General features: G+C 42.8%; 2 gene segments (V, D, J or C); both read right to left on the bottom strand.

Annotated features, from left to right (window-relative positions):
* Positions 1 to 236: 236 nt before the first annotated feature.
* On the bottom strand, positions 237 to 786 carry LOC116516779. The segment is given in 2 exon segments: positions 237 to 556; positions 708 to 786. Coding segments are annotated over 2 exon segments (366 nt in total).
* A 2140-nt stretch (positions 787 to 2926) lies between these two features.
* On the bottom strand, positions 2927 to 6728 carry LOC116516778. The segment is given in 3 exon segments: positions 2927 to 2952; positions 3959 to 4264; positions 6675 to 6728. Coding segments are annotated over 3 exon segments (372 nt in total).
* Between the last annotated feature and the right edge of the window lie 7405 nt (positions 6729 to 14133).

Here is a 14133-nt window from a genome sequence, read left to right as displayed (position 1 = left end):
TTAACATCCCCTTACACTCATCGATTTCATCTTGAGAGTAAAAGAGTGAAGGATTTGTTTCCCTTATATTTGTGTTTTATAGTGGGATTTTTCTTTGGGATGATGGATCTTTTCGTCCATCTCTGCCTGGAAGAAACAGCCTGCAGAGCCTATTCATCAGATAAGGGAAAGAACCACACAACCTTTGAGCAGCTCTCTGCTCTGCAAAGGAAGAAGGTTTTTGTCTCAGTTCCTCATTAGATTGTCTCACTGTGGAACCCTCCAGCATTGCTATCCCACATGTGACAGTAATAAATGGCCTCGTCTTCAGCCTGAAGGTTGGTGATGGTTAAGTAGCCGTTGTTCCCTGATCGGGTTCCTGTGAATCGGTCTGGGATCCCTTCTCCCCTGCTGCTGCAGCCATCACAGTGCACAAAGTGAGGGGCTTCCCCAGATCTCTGTTGAATCCAGCCAACGGTAGTTGGATTGCTGCTGATGGCACAGGAGAGTTTAATAGTCTCTGCTGGAGATCCAGACTGGGAGGCAGGCTGAGTCAAGGTGGGCTGTGAAGTGACACCTTTACAAAAAGGGGAAAAAGAGGAGACAATAGTTTGTTCTATTATGTGGGTCTCCAAAAATCCCAGAACCATTTTTTTGATGGACCAGGTTGGGTTTTAAATTTTGCAAACAAGTTGGACAGTTGAAGAAGAGGTCCTCCACATACTTACATGAGAAATAACTAAGAAGGAAAAGGGAAACCAGTGTCCAGGCCATGGTGCTTTCCTTCAAAAGGTCTCCCTTCTTACAACCAAAGAATATCTACCTGGGAATCCTTCTGCCTTCTTCCTTAAGTCCTCCTAGAATTGAAGAAAGGTCCATGCAAATATAGATCCATTGATTGACTTTCTTTGAGTTGATTTTGACCAATGAGTGGAGGAGACATTTGCATAAAGGGAAGGGTTAAGATGACGCCTTTATTTCGGTTTTAAGTCACAATGTAGGACATTTAGGAGAAAGGCATTCAGAAAGGATGAATGCAGGGTGGGGATTTGAGCAGGACCAGTTCTACCAGAAGACAAACTGATGTGTCTACCGTGAACAGCACATCGTCAGGAAGCAGCCAAATGTGTCCTGGTGTTTTATTGGATATTGTAGTTTATTCTGGCAAAAGGTTCTCCACATACGTACATGAGAAATAACTGAGAAGCAAAAGGAAAACCAGTGTCCAGGCCATAGGGCTTTCCTTCAAAAAGTCTCCCTTTTCAAGGCCAAAGAATATCTACCTGGGATCCTTCAACCTTCTTCCTTAAGTCCTTCTAGAATGGAAGAAAAGTCCATGCAAATAACGACACAGGGATTGTCTTTCCTTGATTTTATGAGCTACCCCATTTTCAGACTAATCCATCTGGTCAAAGTAGATGAATGGAGAAGACATTTGCATGGAGGGAAGTCTTAAGTAGATGCCTTTATTCAGGTTTTTGCTCAGAATGTAGGACCTGAGCAGGACAAATTCAGTCAGATTGCCTTGGACATCACATTTGGTCCAAAACAAAAGGGCAGTGAATGGTGCCTTCGTTGCAATTGTGTAATTGTGTTTTGATTGTAGGCAGAAAGCATCCCGTTCTCTTCTTTTGCTTACTTCCTCTAGACTACACCTCGGATGTTACAAACTCTTCATGCGATCTAATTCTCTTTCCTTCCTTGAGATCTGCATGAGGTATTTTGCAGCTGGGGAAATGGCTCAGTCGGTTGCACTGAAGAGAGTTTCAGTGATGGCAGATGTTTGGCTGGGTGCATATCTAGGAGGGTGGAGCCCCCTGCTGCATGTCCCATGACCATAAACGGGGGACATGTTCTTCCATCCAAAATATATTTCAGAGAAGGGTGGCTCCAGTCCCAAATTCGCTCCAGGTTTCCTCTTTCCCTCTGAGAGAAATGGGGTTATTCTTGTAAAAGGGAAAGAACCCGAGTGACTCCATATTTACACTTTTCATAACCCTAGCAAGCACATCTGTAACACATAAAGATAAGAGAAGGGAAGGCTAGAAATCCTTTTGGATTATATATAAAGGTTAATACTAATAATAACAATAAAAAAGAACTAAATTAAACACAGTTAAGTTTTGATTATTAGGGGGAAAATGTTATGATATAGGATATAGTCTAATAAAGAAAGGATAATGATAATAATCTAGGTTGTATGTATGTATGTATGTATGTTTGTTTGTATGTATGTGTCAGTGGTGGGTTTCAAAAATTTTTGGAAGCTCTTCTGTAGGTGTGGCCTGCTTTCCGGGTCCACTGGTGGAACCTCTTCTAACCGGTTTGGTAGATTTGACGAACTGGTTCTACTGAACTGGTGCGAACCGGTAGGAACCCATCTCTGGTATGGGTATAATATAAGGAAACTGGATGTAAATTGTAAACAGTGATTTGGAAAGGAGGATTAGAAAATTTTGCTATTAAATATTATGGATGTTTAGGTAGAATAGGATATAAAGATTTAGTGTTAATGGAGGATTTTATAAATAAGTAAATGAAATGCCAGTATGTGGTTATGTATTAAATTTTGGTATATTTTATGATGAAGGACGTTTAAACAACCATAGTCAAATAAAAGTGGAGGTATGATGATGGTAATATGTATAAACATCTGAGTTAAGATACTAGAGTTAATATGAATTATACTCATTTCTTGAGTTCTGCACGAAGTATCTTGCAGCTGGTGTAATTGCTCAGTCTGTTGCACAGAGGAGAGTTTCAGGAGTGATGACAGAAGGTTTCCTGGAAAGTGGCGCCCCCTGCAGTCCTATGCTGTCACTGTACCTGGGGGACACCTCCTCCCATTCAAAATACATTTCAGACAAAGTTGCCTGCAGCCCCAAATTTGTTCAAAGTTCCCTCTTTCCCTCTGAGAGCAAATCAGATTCTTTTATGTCCTTCACACTTAGTTGAGGTGGGTCACCTGGAGGTCTAGAGAACATTATGCAATCATGAATGGTAGCATTCTCAACTTCTGGAGGCAAGTTGTTCCACTGATTAATTGTTCTCACTGTCAGGAAATTTCTCCTTAGTTCTAGGTTGCTTCTCTCCTTGATCAGTTTCCACCCATTGCTTCTTATCCTACCCTCAGGTGCTTTGGAGAATAGCTTGACTCCCTCTTCTTTGTGGCAACCCCTGAGATATTAGAACACTGCTATCATGTCTCCTCTTGTCCTTCTTTTCATTAAACTTTTCATTACATCCAAGAAAGAACAATGCAACTTTTGAGCCACTCCCATGGGCGTGGCTATGGTGGGCATGGCCTAGTTGGCCCCCTGTACTATGACAGGGGGGTGTTTTTGTCCTCCCCAGGCTCCAGAAGCTTTCCTTAATCCTCTGGGAGGGCAAAAATAGCCTCCCCAACCTCCGGAGACCCTCTGGAGACAAAAAACATGCTCATCTCTGCCCTTCTTGAACTTCCAGTAGGCCTGTTTTTTTGTCCTCCCGGAGCCTCTGGCCATGCCCTATAGAGGTTGGTTCCTACTGGTTCGGACCGGTTCGGCCAAGTAAGTATAAATCAGCTGGCCACGCCCCTGAAACAGTTCTATCTGTGGTGCTGTAGATGCCGTCATCTTGGTTTTTTTTCTTCTGCACATGTGCAGAAGCAATTTTTTTACTACTGCGCAAGCACACACGTGCGTGACTCGCATGCATGCGAGTCATGTCCCTGAGCGAACCGGCAGTAACAGACATCAGACCCCTGATGTCCTGGAACTTACCTGCATCCAAAACGGGCCGCGGTGGGACTCCTGGGACGGGAAGGGCAGGTGGGGCCAGCCAGGACTGGGATTTGGGGGGGGGGGGTTCTCTGAACCGCACAGAATCTTAGCTAGAGATTCTCCCGAACCCCTGCGAACCCCCAGCAGCCCACTCCTGATTTCCTGTGTCTGTGAAGGAAGAAGGTTTTTGGTTTCAGTTCCCCATTTGATTGTCTCACTGTGGAGCTCTGAACCACTGCTATACCACATGTAACAGTGATAATTGGCCTCGTCTTCAGCCCGAAGGTCGGTGATGGTTAAGTAGCCGTTGTTGCCTGATCGGGTTGCCATGAATCGGTCCGTGATCCCTGGTCCCCAGATGCTGCAGCCATCACAGTGCACAAAGCGAGGAACTCCTCCAGATCTCTGCTGAAGCCAGTGAATTCGGTTTGGACTGCTGCTGCTGGCACAGGAGAGTTTAACTGTCCCTCCTAGAGACTCAGACAGGGAGGCAGGCTGAGTCAAGGTGGACTGTGAAGTGGCACCTTTACAAAGAGGGGCGGAAAAGAGAAAATAATGAGGATTTGTTATATTAGGTGGGGCTCCAGAACCAACATATGGATGGGCCAAATGGGATTTTATATTATGGAAACTATTGAGTGTTTATTGGACAGTTGAAGAAGAGGTTCCCCACATACTTACTTGAGAAATAAGTCTCCTTTTCCAAACTCCCTTTCTACCTTCTTACTTAATTCTCAATTCTTCAGCAGATGTTTTTGTTCCCTTTCCCCTTGCGTCTGTACTGCTGTGGTTTTTGAAAACTACTCCCTGCACCATGGTACACGCTACAGTAATAGGTAGCCTCATCTTCTGCCTGGACCTGAGCGATGGTCAAATAACCCTTGTTGCCAGTTCTGGAGCCCGAAAATCGATCTGAGATCCCTTCGCCTCGTTTGTTATCCCCAAAATATAGGAACCGAACGCCTTGGCCCATCTTGTCTTGATACCAGCCCACGGTTTGGCTCTCCAAGCCGCTGCTGAGGGTGCAAAGAAATTGCGCCTCACCTCCAAGAGGAACAGACAGTTTTAGGGGCTGAGTTAAGAGACCCTGGCTGAGGACATCTAAAAAGGAAGGCAAAAGAGTACAATGCCTGTATATGTATACTTTTTTGTTCTCTTTTTTTAAAAAAAGGAGGAAGATGTATGTCAAAATTAAATCTGTATATTGAAAAGGAATTATAAATACCATCAACACAAAATGAAGCTCACCCAGAAGCTGAAATACACCAAGTAAATGAGATGAAGAGTGTGGAAGAGAGGAGAGAGGTAAGGGAAGAAGAGAGGGATAGGAGAGAGGGCAGAGGGGGAAAGAGGAGAAGAGAAAGAAGGAGTGGAAAGAGAAGAAGAGAGGTAAGGGAAAAAGAGGGGGATAGGAGAGAGGGCACAGGAAGGAAGAGGAGAAGAGAAAGAAGGAGTGGAAAGAGAGAAGAAGAGAGGTAAGGGAAGAAGGGGGGATAGGAGAGAAGGCAGGGGGAAAGAAAGGAAGAGTGGAAATGGGAGAGAGGAGAAGGAGAGATGAAGGGAAAGTAGAGAAGGGAAGGATGACAGAGGAAAGAAAGGAGGTAGAGAGGGATAGGAGAGAGGGGAAGAGGAGAGAAAGAAGGAGTGGAAAGAGGAGAGAAGAGGAGAGAGGTAAGGGAAGAAGAGAGGGATAGGAGAGTGGGCACAGGAGGGAAGAGGAAGAGAGAAAGAAGGAGTGGAAAGAAGAAGAGAGGTAAGGGAAGAAGAGAGGGATAGGAGAGAGGGCAGAGGGGGGAAGAGGAAGAGAAAGAAAGAGTGGAAAGAGAGAAGGAGAGAGGTAAGGGAAGAAGAGAGGTATAGGAGAGAAGGCAGGGGAGAGAAAGGAGGAGTGGAAAGGGGAGAGAGAAGAAGAGAGGAAGGGGAAGTAGAGAAGGGAAAGATTGCAGAGGGAAGAAAGGAGGGAGGGAGAGGAGGGCTTAAGGGCTTTTTATATTTGTATTTAGTTTAGCGACCCCAATTCTCAAAGTTCTTACTTGCAAAGGCTTTCTTTTAAAGGAACAGTTGGGTTTGAATGCCCAAATCTGCTATAAAGATAATCCATGACTTACAAGGATTCATTAAGTGACGATTCAAAGTTACAGCGGCACTCTGGCTTATGACCATTTTCACACTTACAACCGCTGCAGCTTTCCTGTGGCCAGGAAGCGGGGTTTAAAAGCACAATGACTATATATGTATACCTTTTTGTTCTATTTTTTTTTTAAAAGGAGAATACATGTTAAAATTAAATATGTTTACTGAAAAGGAATTATAAATACCATCAACATAAAATGGAGCTTGCTCAGAAGCTGAAGTAGACCAAGTAATTGAGATGAAGAGTGGGAAGTAGGGGAGAGAGGTAAGGGAAGAAGAGAGGGATAGGAGAGAGGGCAGAGGGGGGAAGAGGAGGAGAGAAAGAAGGAGTGGAAAGAGAGAAGGAGAGAGGGAAGGGAAGAAGAGAGGGATAGGAGAGAAGGTGGGGAGAGAGAAAGGAGGAGTGGAAAGGGGAGAGAGGAGAAGGAGAGAGGAAGGGGAAGTAGAGAAGGATGACAGAGGGAAGAAAGGAGGTAGGGAGGGAGAGGAGAGAAGGAGAAGAAAGTGATGGATAAGGTACAAATATAGTTTATGGAGAGCAGAAGAGCCAATAATTGCTTTTGGGAGTTGATGGTGAGATGAATTGATGTAAACATTTAATCATACAATATGATGTTGGCTATGTAATAGTATACATGTGATTATATGTTTTGTTAATGGAAAAAAAAAAAAATTAAGACAGAGAGGAGAGGATTCAGATCGCTCACCCAAGTGGAACAGCGATGGTCAATTTAAACAGAAGAGAAAGAACATTCCTAACATGCCTAATTTAGATTCTAGACTATAAACTTTGTCCCTTACCTGAGCAGCAATAGAGGAGGAGAAGGACACTCCAAAACATGTTGGACGAGTAGAATCAAGATTCATTGGATGTTTGAGCATGGGTTAGGAGCATCACCTCTTTTAAGTGGTTTATGCAAATATTCTGGGTACTCTTTGGCTTTAGACTTTCCCCTTAAAATACAGGCTTAGCATCCTAGACTGCATTAATAGAGGGATAGAATCAAGAGCAGGTGAAGTGCTAGTACTGCTTTATGAAGCCTTAGTAAGACCACACTGGGAATATTGAATCCAGTTTTGGTCATCATATTATTAAAAAAAAAAGATGTTGAGACTCTGGAAAGAGGGCAGAAAGGAGCAACAAGAATGATTAGGGGACCGGAGGCTAAAACAGATGAAGAACGGTTGCAGGAATTGGGTATGTCTGGTCTAGTGAAAAGAAGGACTAGAGGAAGCATGGTAGCAGTCTTCCAATATTTGAGGGGCTCCTATGAAGATGGGGGGGAATTGAACTATTTTCCACAGCACCAGAAGGCAAGACTAGAAGGGATGGATGGAAGCTAACCAAGGGGAGAAGCAACCTAGAACTAAGGAGACATTTCCTAACAGCAAGAACCATCAACCAATGGAATAGCTTGCCTTCAGAAGTTGCAGATGCTCCATCACTGGAGGTTTTACGAAGAGACTAGATAGTCTTTTATCTGAAATGGTATAGGGGTCTTCTGCTCAAACAAGGAGTTGGACTAGAAGACCTCCTAGCTCCCTTCCAACTATTGTTCTATGTTCTATGTTCCCTTTGTGCTCCAGAAGATTTATCAAGGAGCCAGACTTCTATTAGCTTTCTTTTTCCAAGTGAGTTCCACGATAACCTTAAGTGGAAGAGAAGCTTTTCTCAAACTGAAGATTTGAAAGCTGCTATGTATAGATGGAAGTATAAGCATTCTGGATTTTTTTTTCAGAAATGAGTTCTCCAAGAGAACCTCTTTCTTCAGCAACTCTTCATGGACCACGTTATTTTCATCTTCATCTACTGGCTTGGCTTGTTCTTTTGGACTTCACTCATACCGAGGGAGTATTTAACTTCTTCATTAGTTTCCTCCACTACGCGAACATTGAATGTGCAATCACTAGGGCTGTGTGAATTGACAGCTTCTGTTCTGACTTTTTGATTTTGATGGTTAATTATGTTGTTGTGATGAAGAAATGACTCACAGGCAGGAAGAAGCTTGATGGGAAGGCACTCCCAAACAGCTGTGAGAGCTCCCTTTTTATTGTCATAAAACAGTTTACGTGGCAGAAACTCATTCATTGATCAAAGTACACTTTGTACTGATAGGATTAGCCAAACTATGGTTGAGAAGGTTAATGGAGAACTTATGGTTTGTTGTTGCTGGAATGTGCCTACGTGCCAGATCTTATGTCTCACATTTATTAAGGAAGGATCATTGTGCTGAGTTGTATTCCTCAGGCTTCATACTTATTAAGGAAGGATCTTTGTGCTGACAGCTGCATTTCTCAACGTGGTTTGCCAGCTATTGAGAAAAGCAAACATCCCCACATAACTATTTGAAGCTTCCCAGATCATCTGACATTACTTGATTCACAGCCATTCAGATTACATGTCAGGGTTCCAAATAGCATCCAAAATTCAATCAGAGTCCAAGGCAAAGTATTGCTCAAAGTTCCAATTTATTAAAAGAGCCATGTTGGCACATCTCCGAATCCAGTTTTCCTCACCCCATTGAAAGTTCACGAACTTGCCCCACATCCACCAACCCATCACATGGTCCAATCTTCCACTGCCATGCTGGCAGTTCCACCCATCCAGATCCTGTCAGGTGCAGAGGTGCAAAGACAAAGGATGACCTTGGTTTTCTAGAAAGAATTTTGTTATGGCTACATCACATCTCACTCCGTACAAACCCCTCCTCCCATTTTCCCACCATAGAAAGTGCATAGTAGAATAATAGAAAGTGTAGCAGGCCAAAGATCCAAAAGAAAAGATAGCTGCAGCCCTAACATTACAGTTGTATATGAACACACCTACATTATAAGTGGCCATTATTATTTTGTGAACCTCAAAACAAGCCAACCGCAATTCATCCTAGCAAGTTGTACAAACCCAACCTGGGTGTTCGATTTCCAGAACAGTGGGCCATCTGAACTTAGAGAATTAGATGGAGAAACCATAACTGGGCTAACACAATTTAAGAGAGGGAGCCCTGTGGGCCATTTTGGTTTACAAACTTAGTTTATTCTTTAAACATCCAACACAGATGATAAAGCAAAGCATTGTGTATGGAGAGGGTTTTTCCCATATATGAGTCATATGCAAACCAAGGACATAATATATAATATAATAGAGAACTTTTTTAAAATTTAGTCCTGTGGACGAGAGCATGTAGAGAAGCTAAGCTATGGCATTTTGCCCAGTGTAGCAAAATGAACCAAGAACTCTCTCTTGTGTCTAAAGATCAAACGAGCACAAAATGTTAGCGCAATATTGACAGTATTTCATTTTAAAAAAGAGGAATTCTTATTTTGCAATGCATTCAATAACTCATTCAGTGACGTTCAGTAAGTCTTGGCACTTTTACTCTGAATCATACCTGAATCACACCTTCTCAGGTGTCTATGGAGGTCCTCAGTCATCCAAGTGGTTGTCCCAAAGGTGTTTTTTCAGGAGGCAAATGGACTTCCTGGTTTTTCTTTGAAGACATTTCGCTTCTCATCCAAGAAGCTTCTTCAGCTCCATTCCCCACCATCCAGTCAGAGCAAAAGAAGCTTCTTGGATGAGAAGCAACACGTCTTCTAAGAAAAAACAAGGAAGTCTACTTGCCTCCTGAAAAAGCACCTTTGGGACCCTACTCAGATGACAAATCACCTCTGGGTTTGAAGTCAATGAAATTCCAAAGCTAACCATAGGCCACAAAACCGATGTAAATTGTTGGGTTTTATCATGATCGCAAAGCACATCTTGAAGGCTTCAAAAAGATCTTCTCGGTGGAATTTTGACCATGCAATTCCACGTTTGTTTGAACTACCATCTGTCTCTGGTCAAAGGACTTTACTTCCAAGTAAATAAGCATAGAATTGGACGCTTGGCATTCTAGAAAATGTACCTTCATCCCCAAAGTTCCAAAGTCACCCATTCTTAATGGAGAGTTAAGAACATCTTATGTTTTGTAAACATCTCTTTTCTTCTTACAGTTGAGAACAGCTTCAACTTCACATCCTCGGTTGACTGCATCGTTGGCTCTTATGCAAAACCGTGGCTTCCTCCACAATAATACGTAGCTGCGTCTTCCGGCTGGACGTCGGTGATGTTTAAATAATATGCGTTGTCTGATTTGAAGCCAGAGAAACGATTGGGGATTCCATGACCTCTGGAGTAACTGGGAGTCAGCACGAGTCATGGTGCCTGCCCTGCTCTCTGTTGGTACCACGAGACCGCATAGTCTTCGTAACCAATCATCAGGTAGCAGGCGAGGGTTATGGTGTTCCCAAGAGCTGCAGATTGGGAAGCCGGTTGAATCAATCCCACCTGGGAAACAACACCTGGGAGATACAAATGTTAAGTGGCAGGTTAATGACAAGCAAGCAAACAGATAGTTTGACAGCTCACAATGTGACATCTGAACAGAATAGAGCTGGAAGGGACCTTGGAGGTCTTCTAGTCCAACCCTCTGCTCAAGCAGGAGAACCTATACCATTTACAATACAATACAATAGCAGAGTTGGAAGGGACCTTGGAGGTCTTCTAGTCCAACCCCCTGCCTAGGCAGGAAATCTTATACTGTTTCAGACAAATGGCTGTCCAACATCTTCTTAAAGACTTCCAGTGTTGGGGTTTTCACAACTTCTGGAGGCAAGTTGTGCCACTGATCAAGAAATTCCTCCTTAGTTCTAAGTTGCTTCTCTCCTTGATTAGTTTCCACCCATTGCTTCTTGTTCTTGTATCCTCAGGTTCTTTGGAGAATAGCTTGACTCCCTCTTCTTTGCGGCAACCCCTGAGATATCGGAAGATTGCTATCATGTCTCCCCTAGATCTTCTTTTTATTAAACTAGACATACCCAGTTCCTGCAACCGTTCCTCATATGTTTTAGTCTCCAGTCTCCTCATCATCTTTGTTGCTCTTCTCTGCACTCTTGTTAGACTCTCCACATCTTTTCTACATTGTGGCGACCAAAACTGAATGCCATATTCCATGTGTGGCCTTACCAAGGCCTTATAAAGTGGTATTAACACTTTATAATGCCTTGGTAAGGCCACACTTGGAATACGGCATTCAGCATTTCAGTTAAGTGACTGTCTAGTCTCTTCTTAAAAACCTCCAGTAATGGAGCACCCACGATTTCTGAAGGCAACTTCTGTTCCACTGGTTAATTGTCCTCTCTGTTAGGAAGTTTCTCCTTAATTCCAGGTTGCTTCTCTTCTTGATTAGTTTCCAACCATTGTTTCTTGTCCTGCCCTCTGGCGCTTTGGAGAATAGCTTGATCTCCTCTTCTCTGTGGCTCCTTTGAGAAACAACCACAAAACCCAACCCTGATTCCTGAATAGGATCCACAACCCTCTAATCAAGGACCTACTGAAGAGAAAACCACACTTTCTCCAACAATGGCAAGGCCAGTACTGAATATAAGCAGGGAGCAAACCCCACACTTACTAGCACTGAAGACATTACCTAGTTGGGTAATGAAATGCCTGCAAGTGAATAACCAAGTTCAGATATTACAAAGGACTCCACAATCTAGTGTTACATTCCAAACTAGGGGATACAAAACCTTTGCCAGACCAATTCTCAAATACAGCTCACCTGCCTGGAATCCACATTGTATAACGGACATTAATACAATTGAATGAGTCTAGAAGTATTTCATGAGAAGATTACTCCACTCTTCTGCTTGCAGTAGAATCCCTATTGCCACCAGGCTCAAAATTTTGGGCTTGGACAACCTAGAACTACACCGCCTACAGTCTGACCTAAGCATAGTAGACACAATTGACTACTACAACATCCTATCTGTCAATGAATACTTCAACTTCAACCATAATAATACATGCAAACAATAGATATAAATTCAAGGTAAGCTGCTCCAAATTCGAGTGTAGAAAATATGACTTCAGCAACAGAGGGGTCAACGCCTGGAATGCTCTACCCGACTCTGTTGTTGCATCCTCAAACCCCAAAAACTTTAAGCTTAAACTATCTACCGTGGACCTCACCCCATTCCTAAGAGGTCAGTAAAGGGGGCGTGCATAAGCGCACCAGCGTGCCTTCCGTCCCTGTCCTACTGTCCCCATTTATTCGTGCCCATTTCCTTTGTTCATGTCCACGTTTATACTTATGCCTGTTGTCTCATACATGTTTGACAAAGTAACTAACTAACTAAAATGAAACAAATAAATATACTACAGATGATTTCTCCCAATAGGTCTTACCTGTCAAGGAATTGAGAAATAGAAGGGAAAGCAACATCTGTTCCATGATCCTTTCTCAACAAGGAAGGCAGCTTTTTCTTTTGTTGAAAAAAGACACCAATGTGAAAGTTCTCCTTTCTTAAATTAAACCCAGAGTTACAAAATAGCACCTTTATGCAAATCTATTCTGTGCCCACGAGGTCTCAGGGGGATAGGGGACATCACTGCAAAACAAAGACCAAGCATGCATAGTTGTGGTAGTAGCAATTTTGGCTCTCTATATAGGAGCTTCTTCAAGTCAACCTTGACTCCTGGTGAACGCCTCAACTATTTATGTATTTCATTTTTATTTATTTCATTTTCAGTTATTTCGTTTTTACTTATTTCATAAGAGGAGTGGAGGACTCTTCTCCTGAAATACCTCTGGTCTGTTGAAAGTCTGTTTGAAGATTCTTTGCAAATCACGGGGAGGTCAAAGGAAGATTTGCATGAAGTCAATACTGAAGGATGGGCGGAATTTCCATGGCTTTGGTTAGAGAGACAAGCAACAGCAATATAAGGAAATGTTCTGTCGTTTCTTAGTCTCTTCTTACCCTATTGCTCCCTCTAGTTGCATACAGTCAACTAGGACTGGTAGCAACTTTCTAGAGATTTGGCTGAGTGTGAATCTGTCTTTCCACTCAGAGAATTTGGGATGATATAACTGGGATGTTCAGAATTATAAAAAAAAATTATTTCTATACTTCCAATATCTCAGTGTTTAAAAACTCCTGCTTAATAAAATTTCACAGTCCCATAATTAAGTCTCCAAAGCACCACAATTTATAATCCTAACTTCGTAATACTTATGAAGCCTTATATTCCCGCAATTATATATCTTTCAATTATCCAAATTTTAAAGTCTTGTTTAGCTTTCTTTCTTTTGCCCATTCAGTTCAGAGTGAATGGTGGAGAAGAGAAGGATGTATATTCCTTGCAGTCATCTTGGTCCTTAGCGCTCTCTCTGTGAGCCTCTCCACTAATGACCAGATAACGGCAAGGAATATACATCCTTCCATTCTCCACCCTTCAGTCAGAACTCAAAAAGCTCCTTGGATGAGAAGTGAAACGTCTTCAAGGAGGGGGGAAAAAACAAAGTCCATTTGCCTCTTGAAAAAGCACAGGAGAGAAAGAGCAAATGTTTATTGTAACCAGGAAACTTTTGCTGCTACATCCAACTCACTGGGTCTCTGTGTATTCCCAAAAACGGGTTATGGCTGTGAGAGCGGTTGATTTGTGTCTTTAATAGAACAAGTCTCACTCGTGCATTGAATTATGCTTTCTAAGGACTTCTACGTTTTGCTGCTGTGGAGGACGAGAGATGGTTTTTGTCTCAGTTCCTCATCAGATTGTACCACTGTGCAACGAGCTGGCAGTGCTTTGCCACATCAAACAGTAATAATCAGCCTCATCTTCAGCCTGGATTCCAGTGATGGTTAAATACCCAACGGATCCCGAGGTAGAAGCCGTGAACCGATCCGGGATCCCGTCACCCCTGCTGCCACCCGAATAGTGCACATACCGAGGAGCCTGCTCAGACTGCTGTTGGTGCCAGGAAATAATATTCAAAGTTCCACTAACGGTGCAGGATAATTTCACCGTTTCTCCCAGGGAGCCGGACATGGAGGCTGGCTGGGTCCATGGTGACTGTGAATTGACCCCTTGGAGAAGAGAAAGCAACGGACTCATTTTCTAGACTTTTCAGAATGCCAGCAAAGTATAATATGAAGCATCCTTGAGGCTCTAGTGGTTTTCTTGCAGACCTTTCATTACCCATACTAGGTAACATCATCAGTGCCAGTGGGGAGTGGGGTTTTCTCGCCACTGATGATGTCATCTAGTTAGGATAATGAAACATTGTCAAGAAAACAACCAAGGTCAGAGCACTGAGGCTTCCCTCAAATTCAACCCCTGAGCTAAAAAAATATTCTCACTGAAAATATAGCACATTTTGAAGTGTTTTCTGGCTCTTTGCTTTCATGGAGGAGAAAAATAAGATCACGATGATGAGATTTTCTG

Source organism: Thamnophis elegans, chromosome 13 (genome assembly GCF_009769535.1).
Source record: "Thamnophis elegans isolate rThaEle1 chromosome 13, rThaEle1.pri, whole genome shotgun sequence".
Classification (NCBI taxonomy): Eukaryota; Metazoa; Chordata; class Lepidosauria; order Squamata; family Colubridae; genus Thamnophis; species Thamnophis elegans.
Note: the sequence above shows the minus strand (reverse complement) of the source record. Positions and strands in the feature narration are given on the sequence as shown.